The sequence below is a fragment of the Carassius carassius genome, chromosome 13 (genome assembly GCF_963082965.1).
Source record: "Carassius carassius chromosome 13, fCarCar2.1, whole genome shotgun sequence".
Classification (NCBI taxonomy): domain Eukaryota; kingdom Metazoa; phylum Chordata; class Actinopteri; order Cypriniformes; family Cyprinidae; genus Carassius; species Carassius carassius.
This window is the reverse complement of record NC_081767.1, coordinates 23,496,616-23,510,589: the sequence shown is the minus strand read 5'-3', so window position 1 is coordinate 23,510,589 and position 13,974 is coordinate 23,496,616. Positions and strand designations below refer to the sequence as shown.

General features: G+C 41.2%; 1 protein-coding gene across 2 annotated transcripts in view; it reads right to left on the bottom strand.

The window, feature by feature from the left end:
* Window positions 1–304: 304 nt before the first annotated feature.
* cttnbp2 (cortactin binding protein 2) overlaps window positions 305–13,974 on the bottom strand; it is a 57,612-nt gene continuing 43,942 nt past the window's right edge. The window contains exons 8-23 of one of the 2 annotated variants that reach the window (XM_059565014.1): window positions 13,513–13,740; window positions 13,286–13,403; window positions 12,913–13,170; window positions 8,573–8,668; window positions 8,250–8,329; window positions 7,782–7,868; window positions 6,712–6,811; window positions 6,094–6,249; window positions 5,810–5,991; window positions 5,037–5,215; window positions 4,478–4,683; window positions 4,211–4,393; window positions 4,027–4,078; window positions 3,830–3,941; window positions 3,262–3,408; window positions 305–1,448 (exon numbers count right to left, since the gene is read on the bottom strand). In XM_059565014.1, coding sequence (XP_059420997.1) covers window positions 1,188–1,448; window positions 3,262–3,408; window positions 3,830–3,941; window positions 4,027–4,078; window positions 4,211–4,393; window positions 4,478–4,683; window positions 5,037–5,215; window positions 5,810–5,991; window positions 6,094–6,249; window positions 6,712–6,811; window positions 7,782–7,868; window positions 8,250–8,329; window positions 8,573–8,668; window positions 12,913–13,170; window positions 13,286–13,403; window positions 13,513–13,740 — 2,445 coding nt within the window. In that variant the 3' untranslated portion in view covers window positions 305–1,187. The remainder of the gene's footprint in view (window positions 1,449–3,261; window positions 3,409–3,829; window positions 3,942–4,026; window positions 4,079–4,210; window positions 4,394–4,477; window positions 4,684–5,036; window positions 5,216–5,809; window positions 5,992–6,093; window positions 6,250–6,711; window positions 6,812–7,781; window positions 7,869–8,249; window positions 8,330–8,572; window positions 8,669–12,912; window positions 13,171–13,285; window positions 13,404–13,512; window positions 13,741–13,974) is intronic. The other variant, XM_059565015.1, reaches the window with a different exon arrangement.

Here is a 13,974-nt window from a genome sequence, read left to right as displayed (position 1 = left end):
AAGACACAAACAAAAATATTGAATATTTTAAAGTGTAAATATATATAAAAGCCTTTTCTGTGAAAAAAATATATTTTTCAAGACCTCGCTTCTCTCGTTTTTTTTTCTTTTATATATGTGGTCACCAGGAATAACCTCATTCCACTCTTATCTTGTGTTATAGTGCGAAGCTTCAGAGGACAGGACAGAAACATACTGTAGCTGGTGGTGATAAACGATTCCAGCTGAATGATTCGGTTTCAAAGAAACCCAATGTTAGCATTAGCTGTGTAGAGAAAGAAGAGCCAATCGCTGAGGTGATGTCTAGGATAGTGCATTTTTAATTGTTGTGCTTGGAGGAAACAGGACAATTTCTCTGAACCTCATCCGACAACTATAATACATTTAAACATCAGAGGTCGATTATAATCTCTTCTGTACATATGAACAATACTGACTATAAAATAATACTTGTTTATCCTAAATGTTCAATATAGAAGACAAACGAAAAGAAAATGTGCGCTATTTCCGATTTCATAGTTTCACAAAGTCAAAGTTCAAGCCAGACACTGAGCACGCATGAGAGTAATTAAAAATACTAATTATGGCTTAACAGACAAAAACAAAATATCCTGCGTTTCGCAATGGTGGTACTTATTGCCACATTGTTTGTGAAAAAATATGAACCAAAATTTAATATTACAAACAATATATACAGTTCTCATTTTCCCTTCAAAATTCCTCTAATGTACAAATGCAATATCACACACACACACACACACACACACACTAATCTATACAACATTTAAGTTCCCAGTTCTTATTTACACATATTTGGTAAAACCCTGATTTCGACAGTTTTTAAAAGTCACCTTTCACTTATTTAAACGTAAAACACGATTGATTGAAAATACTAAAGAGCAAAAAGACTACCAGCTGGCTCTTTGATCCAAAACATTTCACCTAAAAGGCAAATTGTAAAGTGTTCAAGCAGTCTTTCTCTTGTTAGTTTATCGTACTTGTTTTTCCTCAAAGTTCTTTAATTAAATAGTTGAATATATTAAAACTATGGTCCCCAAGTACACAATGTAATATAGTGTAACAAGTATGGACAACATGTACAAATACTAAAATGCTGCCAGTAACCAAACTTCACAACATAGAGGTTGATAACAGACTGAGGGCAAAGGGAAGGCAGTGGGAGGTGTTTATCCATGGTTACTGTAGTTTTCATTACAGTTAGGGTCCAGGAACCAGATGTTGTCTTGTGAGGAGAAGTTGTTGCTGTTGTTGTGGGACGGGGGCTGCCTTGCTCTGCTGCTCGTGGAGGCTCTGCTAGGGTTGCTGCTGTGACTCTGAAGGGAAATGCTGCTGGTGGTGTTCACCTGCTGAGCCCCTCTGCTGCTGGGGACGGGCAGATGCGATCTGGGTCTCGTCACTCGCTGAGGAGAAGCATGACTGCCGTCGATCTTTACACAGACACAGCAATATACAAAAAACGAAGTATTTTTAACAAACAAAAACAAAGAATGCACCTAATACATGTGCGTTGTTACAAAAAATAGCAAGCAACCTTCAGAGGCCACATTTAAGGTGCCCCTGTTATGGATTTTTGGAAACACAACTTTAAGTGAATGAAAACATCCTGCGAAGTTTTAAATCTGAAAGTGTACGGTGTTTAAAGTTATTGTTTCTCAAAAGAAAGAGTCGACTCTGAATCATTGAACTGAGTCGTCTTTTCAAAACGAATCTCAAGCCGTTTCATGTTGAAGTCAACATTAAACATTAGGACATGTCCCACACACTTGTTGGTCTGAATGAAAATGCAGATTCATTGTTTGCCACTAGGTGCCGCTTTTGGAGTGGGAAAATAACGGTTTCCCTGGTAACGCTGTACACAAAGCAGCACTGCACCTCACAAATAGATACAGTCGGCATCTAGTCATAGCTGGGGGCGTGGCGAGGGCGGAGTCGGCGTGGGGGAAAACACTGCGAACATCGTGTGTATTTGAATGACAAAAATGCACATATTGAGCACTCGTTCCCAGAGACACGTAGAACAATTGTAGTCTCTTTTAACTTTAATATTCATATACACTAGTCCATATCGATATTTGATTCATTTTACAGCCCTAATGTAGATGTATTCATTCAAAAACAGGCGAATTCCATGACGTTCTGCTTTATACAGCAAGTTCTATTTTTGACTGGATTCCGCGATTCAATCTTTTCGTAAACACAGACGGGGTGAATTTATGAATGAAAGTGTAAAAGTTCTGACACAAAACTAAGTTGTTACGTGTCCACACGCTTTTTTAAGTGGGTTTATGTTCGACACTAGGCTAACGTTACATAGTTTTGCTTCAGGTAGAATGATAAGGCTAATTATATATGCATGCCACTTTCTGAAACAACCGTACACAGTTTTGATAACGTTAATAATGAACACGATGTTAATATAGCCTGCCTGTGATGAAATGCCGACTGCACACACACACACATGCTTAATCTTGGGATTCCACAACTTCCCTTGATCATCCTCACAACTTATTGCTTGTAGCCATTTTGTCATCCTTTCCGGCTCTGTATGTTTATTAGGAAGGATGTAGAACTTCAATTTATAATTTGTAAGTTTATTGGAGGTACAGAAAACGACACAGCAACTCTTCGCCGTGATTGTCCCGTGTATTTCAATTGGCGCCAAGGCAATGTTTTCCCCCACGGGCTAAATCCACATCACGTGACGCGGTGTTCCCGTGGGCGTTCCCAGACCAACCGTCTGTATCTATGAATCGTTTCGGAGTCGTTGAGCAAGTAAGGTAAAAAATAAATGCATATTATAAGACAAGTAAAGTGTTTTTTGAACTTGCATGCATGTCAACCTTTGTTGTTGTGGACTCCCAAAACCAAAATATATACCTTTCATAACCCATAATGGGGCACTTTAAGGCAAATCCAAGATGGTGGATGAGGTGAGGGAAATTATTATGAATAACCACATTTCATTCAATATTGTATATAAAATGTGTAGTAATAATAATAATAAAAAAAGATTTAACCTAATATTTGAGTGCACTACATATTTTTGTTTATTATAACATCATGCTGTTTACTTTTGGAACCTGACTGTGGTTCTCTATTTGTGAACTTTATGTAGAGCACTCCATATTGTTTATTGATGAGGCTCCATGACAGTTAGGGTGTTGCCTTAGAGGGCAGCAACCTATGTAGTTGGGTCAGTAGGCTTTGGAACAGAGCCATGGTGTTTTATCAAAGGCTTGCCTTCTGTGGTGGAGGATGGGTCATATCCACAGCTCTCTCTGTTGTAACAGGATTTGTTTGGGGCTGCGTGACCTTGCCATCACTCCTCCGAGGATTGGCTGGAATCGAGTCTGGAAGCATGATGAACTCCTCTTTAAAAAGAGCAATCTGTACCAGTAAAAGAGGAAACGAACACAGCTTGTCAATTCCTAGAAACTGCAAGGCCATGTGCTAAACTGTGCCAGACTGTTTGTGTAGGTTGAACAGAAAGTCTCAAAGAGAAGCACAAGCTGTTTTTTTCTTGCACAGACTAAATCTGAGACTAGAGGATTTAATCAGCAAATCAGCATTATGATGATTTCTGAATGATCAAGTGACACTGAAGACTGGTGTAACGGCTTCTAAAAATTCACCATTTTTAAATATATTAAAATAGAAAACATTTATTTTAAACTGTAGTAATATTTCACAAAAATACTGCATTTACTGTATTTTTTATTAAATATATGTCACCTTTGTGAGCATCAGAGAGTTTTTAAAAACATCCCAAACTTATGAAACAGCAGTATATGTGAGTAATGTCTATTACCCTGCTAATGTCTGGCTCAGATTTGCTAGAGCACATGGTCTGGAGTTCTCTGATGAGATCCGTCTCTTCATCAGAGCAGAGAGACAGACCCACAGCAACTCCATCACAGAGTCTGCAGGAACAGACAGTATATACATAATCACTGAATAACACTGCCATCTGCTGGTAGTACAAACATATGCATGTAAGAAACACACCTTGAATGATTGACATTTGTCATTGGCTGAGTGATTGAATTGGCCAGAGATCCTTCATAATAGGAATAAAAGAACATAGATTATTCAGAGAATTTAATATGAATAAAATCTAATGCCAGCAGTAGCTTGTTACTGTAGCAGAAATGCATATACAGCAAAATCAAAGCCATCAGTTACACCCCACCTTCTCTTAAAGAGCAGCTAGAGCTCCTCCCAGAGGCGGGGCTACCTTTCTTCCTTGGACTGGTGTTGGCTCGTCTCCAAGCCCCATTATCTCGTCCTTTTCTGCCACCTTTCCTGTAGGCGGAGCCAATGGTGGAAAGAGGGAAACATCCTCCCTGGAACTCGGGTAAGAACCTGTCAATCTCTAACCACATAAAACGGAAAAGATTCAAATTTGTTGAGTACATTAGTAGCATCCTTTAGTTCAGTGTGTTCCTCAGTGCTGTACCTGTTCTGTCCAGTGGGCAGCCTTGCAGCACAGCCTTATTCAGCAGGATATTAAGAGCTGCTTTGACTACAGCTCTCTGTCCTGGACTCAGACCTTTGCTGTTGGGAGAGCGTCGTTGGGAGGGAGAGCGTTTGGCTGTTACTCTAGATATAACCGCATCCTCGACCCGTGGAACTATTACTGCATTCCAAAGCCTCACCAACCACCTAAACACAAAGACACATGGACCAATATTAACAAATAATACTGCCTGTCATGGGACATTATATAAAAATCATTATTAGCTAATCATTATAGCTCATGGTCCTATTCCATTACAATAGTAATATATTTTTTGTGTAATATAAATAATAATGATATATTAGTAGTAGTAGTATCCCCTAATAGGGCTTGAGGAATCTCAGACAAGAGTTTCAACTGATAAGAACATATTTGATTATGGTCAGAAATATAGTAACCTAGCTACTGTTGCAATTTTCCCCCTCATGTTGTCGAAAATGTGATCAAATGTTTTTCAAAGTACTGTATTGAAGTTAGAAATTCCAGTATCGTGACATACTTGGGAATGGCCTGAGTCTGTTCTGCATTCACAGGGCAGGAGAGGAAGATATAGGGTCCCAACAAGGCCTCTGAGGTACCCAGACGTGACAGGCAGGCGTTGAGCTGGTGCCACACTGAGCACACCCAAGAAAGCGATTTGTGTACAGGATCATCAGATGCCCAGCACTGGCCCTGAGCCTGTGCAGCCATAGAAGAACTCGATTAAAGGGAGAGTTCACTCAAAACGAAACATTTCATCATTTATTCTCATTCCAATCTGATATTTTCAATGTTCAAAAAGATGAAAAGCACCAAAAACATCATTAAAGTGCACCTTAAATTCTGACATTTACTTTAGGCTTCATGATATTTCATGAAAGAAATAACAAGTAGCCCCATTTGTGAATGAATTATTCAATCAATTGATCCATTCCACAGGTCCGGCTCACTGAGTCTGTGTTGAGGTTAACAGCTAACGATTATTTCGGTATATTTGTCACTTAATACACACACACACACACACACACACACACACACACACACACACACACACACACACACACACAAACACACACACACACACACACACACACACACACACACACACACACACACATAATAGAAATAAAATGTATATTGTGCAGTCATTCCATGCTGTTTGGAGTCTGTTTATTTGAATGATTCGGCACTCACATGGTACACTCTGATCTAAACGATCTTTACTAAATTTAGAGCTGAACAGCTATTCTGGTGGTCTTCCCTGCAGCCCATTAGATAATGAGCATGGCTGACCTTGTGGAGGAGTTTTCTGCGTAGATGACGTCCCAGCATGCCATTGAGGGGCTCGGTGTCCCAGCGCAGCTGCACCCAGCGGAAGTGCTGCTGTAATCGTAGCTCAGCACCCTGTAGGCGAGGCTTGGCCAGTGTGCCAATCAAAAAACTCCCTTCACGGAAAAAGTAAAGCCCATCGTGACCTGTCCGTCAACACAAGGAGAAAAGAGTTGAACCGAACTGCTCTTTCAGGCACATTGACTATTCTAGCTGTACTGCATCTGTATGGATGCATGGAGTCTCACCATGGTTGAGGGAGAGTGAATAGACAGATCCTCGGTTCTCCAGGGCTTCGCACAGGTCTCCCAGGAGGTGGCTGAGAGAGTGGGCTCTCTGCAGACCCTCCAGAACCACCACAACACAACGCCCAGTGCTGCCTTCATGCAATGACACCAGGAACCCTGATATACAGTACACAACACAACTCGATCAGTACCAGACAAACCACTCAAATTCAAAGATGTAATCATTCAAGGAATATTCTATCTGTCAAGTTGTTATAGGTTTTAGACATTATGTTGCAACAAAAAAGGTTAGTAAGTGATTTAAATGGTATTTTGTTCATGTTTTGCAGCTATACTATTGAAACAGTGAGTATCACATATTTGCCACATTCACTTCCGGTGCAAGTGCTCATTGTAATCAAGATTTGTATTTACATTTTTATAAGGTACAGGCTAAATGCATGCAAAATCATCATTGAGAGTGTCGCAGAATGATATTCATTTCCAAACATTTCAGATTCAACACGGAATAAAAGGTTTTGATCTCGTTTCTAGGGGTCTGGAATCTTCTTTGCCTACATCATCACCTGAGAAACATGACTCCTTGATACAGAGCTGCATGATTGAAGAGGCTCTTACCACAGTTGATGAAGATCTCCAGCAGGTGCTCTTTTGATAGACTCTCATCTATCTCCACCCTGACGACATCACAGCCAATCCCCTGGGCCTCCTGTCTGTGCTGCGAACACACACAAACACACAACAGGTGCATCATAAACATCATGACTAGTACATATGGACGCCTGCAGTACATGAGACAAACAAGACACTCATTCAAAATTCTTTTGATAGCAGAATTTTAGTTCATGTTTTTAAATTTGTGACATTCAACGTGACATCAAAATGGACCGTATTTACACCTTCCAAGAGTGATTAGAGCAGACGGCTTCAAATCAAGCCTTCCCAATTTTTTGCTAACTTGTTTATACTAACAAATATGTTACATTATGGAAATAAAATTTTAGATTTAAAGATATATTTCTTATACACTACCGTTCTAAAGTTGGAGGTCGGTATGATTTTTAATGTTTTAGAAATACACCAAAGCCGCATTCATTTGATCAAACACACAGTTAAAAAAAAGTAACATTGTGAAATATTATTTCAATTTAAATAACGGTCATCTATATTTTAAAATGTAATTCATTCTGGTGAGGGCAAAACTGGATTTTAACCATCATTACTTTTACCATTGTTTGTTATTATCATAAATATTGAAATTAACTGCGGCTTAATATTTTTATGGAATCTGTGAAGCTTTTTTCAGTATTCTTTGATGAATAGAAATATCAAAATAATATATTTAATATGTTTATACTGTCCCTTTTGATCAAGTTAATGCATTCTTGTTAAATAAAAATATTTCTTTCCTTCTAAATAAATAAATAATACTGGCCACACATTTTTGAAAAGTAGTGTACTGTATGTAGTTGAAAAGATTTCATAAATGTATTGTACTTTGTGTATGAACTTGTATTATCGGATTCAGGCCTGCTCATATACTCAATGTTTAATGTTCAAAAACCTTCAAAAGTATGAAATGTAAAGGAGATTCTTTAAGTTTTAAATGAACAAAAGTGCATACAATTATTCATGTTTTACATTTCATTAACAGAGTTAAAAAATAATATTTAACTGATAATAGTTACCTTGATATAATGAGAGATCTGGTTGGCCATGTACTCCTGAAAGCTGCCCTCCAGCCCGTGGAAGATGACGTTATGGTACTGTTCCACCTGACCACAGACAAAAACACAATCGAGTTCATCAAAACACACTACCAGCACATGTATTATTCATTTAGACCCGCTTAATTTTATAATTCATGCCAAATATTTTATGCGTGACTTTATGTAGGCTTAGATACTCAAGTGTCTTGGAGGGTGTTTTGCTGTTTTAAGTTACAGCTTGTTGTACTGCATGTAATTTCTATTACAACATTTTGAAACACAAATAGTATCTGTTGCCCCAAGGTGCCAAACTGGTGGTGGAGGCTCAAAGAATGTTGTTTTGGTCCCATGGTATTATAAGACATTGTTTCTCTCAGCACTCTTTTATCCAAATGTTAAAGATCATCCAGAGAAACTCTCTTTGACGTGGAGAGCGAGTTAGCGTACCAGACGGACATAGTTCTGCAGCAGCTGTAGAGGGATCAGGGAGTCGTACGTCATCTCATCCAGAGTGCACTCTGACAGGCCTGACAGAAAGCAAAATCATAGCAGCCATGAACCATAAATCAAACCTACAGTTAATCAAAGAGCACACAGGGGCCATGGGGGATGAAATGGATTTGAGCAAGGGCTTCACAGAGTTGTTCTAACGTGAGGTGGAATATTCTGGAGCCTGGCTGAACACCAGGATCATGTAAAGAAGGGGGCAGAGTGTGGAAACCCAAGAGATGTGTTGATTCTTTGAAGTTTGATAGAGACTGAAAGCCCACCTTTAAGACGTATGGTAATACGCTGGCTCAGACGCTTCCGAATGAGGTCCCAAGGAGACTGAGGCAGCTTCTGCCCTGGCAACCATACAGCATCACCTGAAGTACACACGCATAACGATAACAGTTTAACAAGAGGATTCATTTAGGAAAGAGAGGATTTATGTGTCCGCCTATGGTGAAAGACATGGATGTGTAATCCTAACTGACATGGGAGCAGATTTCATCTACAGTAGTACTGCATGTCAAACTTAAGAGCCATGATAAATCAGCTTTTATCCTGCAAATCCTCTTCTCACTCTCTTTCCTGTCTGTCAGTCTCCTCATGTTTTGTGTCAGGAATAGTAGATAGTCATTACGTTGCTCTCTGTGGGCCAAATCGCTTCATTCTGACATCTGCTCTTGGTGTTTGGAAACATCTTGTCTTAAGGGAGGAGTTGAGTGTAAACAACAAAAAAAAGAAGTGGTGAGAGAAAGAGTAAAAGAGAGAGGGAGGAGACCAGAGGGGTGTGAAAGAGATACAGTCGGTGAGAACTCGGAGAAGGCTAGTTTATTTTCAGCAGCCCTGCATGACAACCCTCGGGTCGAGCCAAGCTCAGTTAGTCCCCTATCCCACATCCTTCCCTACTTGGCGCACTGTGCTGTTGGAAAACACCCAAAACAAGAGCCATTTTAAATTCACGCTCACTAGAGCCAGTGTCAGCATAACGACTGAAGAGACTACACAAGTAGATAGTAATAGCACGTTTGTGTGAATGTGATTTTCTAAATTCAAATCATACTAGTGATATATATATATATATATATATATATATATATATATATATATATATATATATATATATATATATATTTTTTTTTATTATTGGTTGTTTCTTTTTTCTTGCATCTATGACAGTAGGTGTAAAAAAACACTTAGGTGGGGAAATTAAAACTTGAACAGTGACCAATTAAACACTGACCAAAGGCAATTTAGGAAGCACTGCAGCTGTTCAGAAGGCTGGGGTAATCTAAGAATAGCCATTGCAAATGTGTCTCTACACTACAGGTTCCATTTCAAGAAATGATCAATACTGCTGCTGCACTGTGCATTCAAATATGTGAGTGAAAGGGTGAAGAAATATTTTATGGCAATAAATAAATGCTGTTTTAGAACCATCAAAAATATATATACAAACACACACACATATATATTTTATATATAAATATATAAAAATTCTGCATTGTAATTGCAAATGCAACAGTATTGCAAATTACCATAAAGCAAAAAAATTCAACAAATAAATAAACGAAAATCAGAATGAAAATTATTCTGTTTGGAGACACAAATAAAATTACTACAGTGATATATACTTAAAATTGTGCTTTACAATTATATAAATAATTATATTAAATATATATTTCTTTTAGTGCTGGGCAACGATTAATCGTGATTAATCGGATCCAAAATAATACATTTGGATAAGATTAATGTCACGTTTATGAACTTTCTGTTTCCTTATTTGGTCATCTTCCTTTTCTTGTTTTAGTTAATTGATTGATCCCCACCTGTCTCCAGTTCCCTCATTACCTTCTGTGTGTATAAATACCCGTTCAGTTCAGTTCCTCCTGGTCTGTGATTGTTGAATGTATACTGAATATATGTGTAAATGTGTCAAAGCTGTATGTGAGTGCTAACCTGAATGTTAATGCTGTTATTTGTTATATTGTCTTGTTAATATAGTCGGTGTAAGGCACGCCTACCAGCGAACGGTCCCCGAGAGGATTTCGCCGCTTTTGTGGAGTGGGTGCTGGAGAAAAATGGATCTTCATTTACCATCAGCACCGCCGAAGAGGATATCTCCAGCCCCACTCCTGACCCAGATACCAGCCAGCCACCATCCCGACACACGTAGCCAGAGCCCGCCGCAGAGCCCGAGCCATCCACTGACAGGAAGCAGGATCTCGAGAGCGCGACTGACCAGGTGTGCGAGCCGGCAACACCGTGCATCGTGGGAGTCCTCGTGGAGATCGAGGGTGTGGAGGAAAGCCCTGCCCACACTCCTGCGACTGAGGGTGAGCTGTATGCGATCTCGGGGGGGGGGGAAACATGGAGCAACGTATGGACCTTATGGACTGGTCAATGGAGGTAATCCCTAATTTTCCTGTTTCTCCGCTGGTTCCGTCCAGCCCTGATCCCCCTGTGTACCCTCTCAGTCTCCCACTCCTACCTCCAGTCAGTTCCTATGCTCCATCTCCGCTGGTTCCGCCCAGCCCTGAATTTTCTGTTTCTCCGCTGGTTCCGCCCAGCTCTGAATCTTCTGTGTCTCCGCTGGTTCCGCCCAGCTCTGAATCTTCTGTCTCCGCTGGTTCCGCCCAGCTCTGAATCTTCTGTGTCTCCTGTGTTCCCTCCCGGCCTCCCTCTCCCACCTCCTCCTGGACCTGCCGGTCCCTCTGCTCCACTTCCGCTGGTTCCATCCAGCCCTGATCCTCCGGTTTCCTACCATCCTTCCTCTCTCTCCTCCTAGACCAGCCAGTTCCTCGTCATCCCTGCTGGTGCCAGTCAGTCCCGCAGCTCACCCTCAGTCCGCGCCATCTGGGCGCGATGGTTCGCCGCTGGACTGCCAGTCTCCAGCTCGGCCTTGGCGCGTTAAGGCCCTGTCTCCGCCTCCAGCCTCCGAGCCCTGGACTCCTCCTCGGTCCTTCGACTCTCATATTCGGCTCTTAGCTCCCTCGTCTCCACCGTGGCCTGGCATCCCACCTGCTCCACCGGGCTCCCTTGTCCCTCCGGCTCCACCTTGGTCAGTCGTCGACCATCCGCCGCCTCGGGACTCCACTCCCCTGGTTCCACCTCGTCACTCCATCCCTCCGGCTCTGTCAGGCTCCTCCTTCCCTCTGGTTTCACCTCCATCCTCGGTCGCTCCGGCTCCACAGTGGTCTCCCAGGACCCCGCCTCCGCCTTGGTCGCCTGAGCCTTCTGCTCCACCTAGGCCCTCCGGATCCTCTGTCACCCTGGCTCTGTGGCTGTGCTGCTCCATCTTGGGCTCCTCACCCACCGGTGCAGTCTCCGCCTGTCGGCCCCCTGGTGTCGTCGACCCCTCCTTCACCATGGCTCCTCCCGCCGTCGACTCCACCATGGATCTCCGTCCTGGCTGGTCTCTGGTGGACCATCTGGCACCTCCTGCTCCGGGCTCCTCCCTCCATCCACTCCGCCCTGGTCCCTATCTCCATGCTCCCTCGTCACCTGCTCCTCGCCCGCCTCCAGAACCCCCACCCTCCCTCCGCTGGTATTCCTCTTGCGGTGCGAGGACGCACCGTTCCGGGAGGGGGCGAACTGTCACGTTTATGAACTTTCTGTTTCCTTATTTGGTCATCTTCCTTTTCTTGTTTTAGTTAATTGATTGATCCCCACCTGTCTCCAGTTCCCTCATTACCTTCTGTGTGTATAAATACCCGTTCAGTTCCTCCTGGTCCGTGATTGTTGAATGTATACTGAATATATGTGTCAAAGCTGTATGTGAGTGCTAACCTGAATGTTATATTGTCTTGTTAATATAGTCTGTACCTCCTTTAAGTAAACTCCTCATTTGTTCCTTATCCTCCTCGAGCACTTTAGTCTTTTGTTTAGCACTATACCTCAGTTTGTAACTAATCATTGCACAGCACTAATTTCTTTGCATTACAGTAATAAAAAGTGTTTTTTTCTTATGTAAAGGGGGAATATATAAATGAAATACACAAACATTCAAAAGTTTGGGATCCGTAAGATCTGTTAAGAAATTAATAGTTTTATTCAGTATTAAATAAATTGATAAAATGTGACTGTAAATACTTCTATATTGTTACAATCCTGGAAAAAATGTATCACGGTTTCCACGAACATAACATTAAACTGTTCACATTATTAAGAACAATTTTTTGAGCACAGAACGGTTTTTGTAGGATCATGTGAAACTGAAGCGTAGTAATGATGAAGTAATGGTGAAAATTCAGTTTGGCCATCTCGGGAATAAATTAGATTTTAAAATATATTACAATAGAATTTTTTTTTTAATTGTTATAATATTAGACTATATTACCAAATAAATGCAGCCTTGCTCAGGATCAGAGATTTCTTTCAAAAAAATTTACAAATCTTATTAACATCTTTTAATTGGTATTTACATTGTATAGTACATGGTATAGTGGATTTACATTTACTTTTGGTTTTGGGGTGAATTTTCATGAGATATTTGTAATTATTATTATTAATAAACACAAAACATAAAACCTAATGTTATGGAAAGAATCAAGTTAAATGGAAACAAATGAATATCTAGGCAAGTAGCTAGTAACACTGTAAGATGTACAGTAGATGTGTTTACCTATAATTACAGAGGCCATGCTGTTAGAAGAGAGGCCCAAAGTGTCTGCTCTGCCCAGAACTTCCTCCAGCTCCCAGTTCCCACAAATTAGCTGCAGGTGATTGGTCAGCAGGTGACTCAAGCTTCCTGTTAGTTCTTCCCAGCTAGTATGGCGCTGAATTGTTACTTTGCCAACAGCGCAGCCATCCTCCAGGAGATCCACAGGGCAAAGATGCTCCAGTGAGCTCATGAGCACCTGTACAACCACTATGTACCAGTCTTAAATAGGGTAGAAATCAAAAGTTAAATGATAAGACTGTGGTCACTTAAGTCAACTATTGCATGGCCAAACCATCACATTTGCACAAAGCTCCATCGCTCAAACTATACTTACCCAGGTTCTCTAGTAGGTCTTTGCAGTCATCCGTGGCAACATCATGAATGGTGCGATTGCATTTATCCCTCTTCTCCATGTCCTGTTGACTGTGGTTACACAAAACCTCCAGGCATTTCTGTAAACCAGAGGATACATAAGCATGTAAGGCATCAGCTGTGTTTATAAGTCTCCTCTAACTCTTATTTTCTGGGGCGAAGCAGTGTACTCAGCATCAAATATGTCACCTTGTAGCCCCTGGATGCAGCAATATGGGCAGCAGTCCAGCCATCCTGGTTACTGTGTTTGAGAATTTGACTGGCCTTTGTTATGCAAGGGTTCTGGAACTCCTGGTTGGGGTTCGAAGGAGATGCAGGGAGACCCAGGTCTGGTTCAGGAGATGGGTGGTGTAGCAAGAGCTTTAGAGGGCCCACATGACCTGAACTGACTGCGGCATGCAGAGCTGTGCAGTTGTCCTGTGAACAACGAACATTTAAGTGTAAACCACCTTAAAATTGACCTTTAGAATTTCCCAGGATTTTTTTTCAGCCCAGTAAATTAGAGCAAACTGAGAAAACATTTAGGGCATAATTAAGTGTTTCTAAAACAGGAACTGTAATTACATTCTGAGCAACACACAGACAGCGAAAAACCCACGCTCAACTGTTAAGGTAACCATGGAGATGAAAAAAAGGGATCAGGAACGCAGA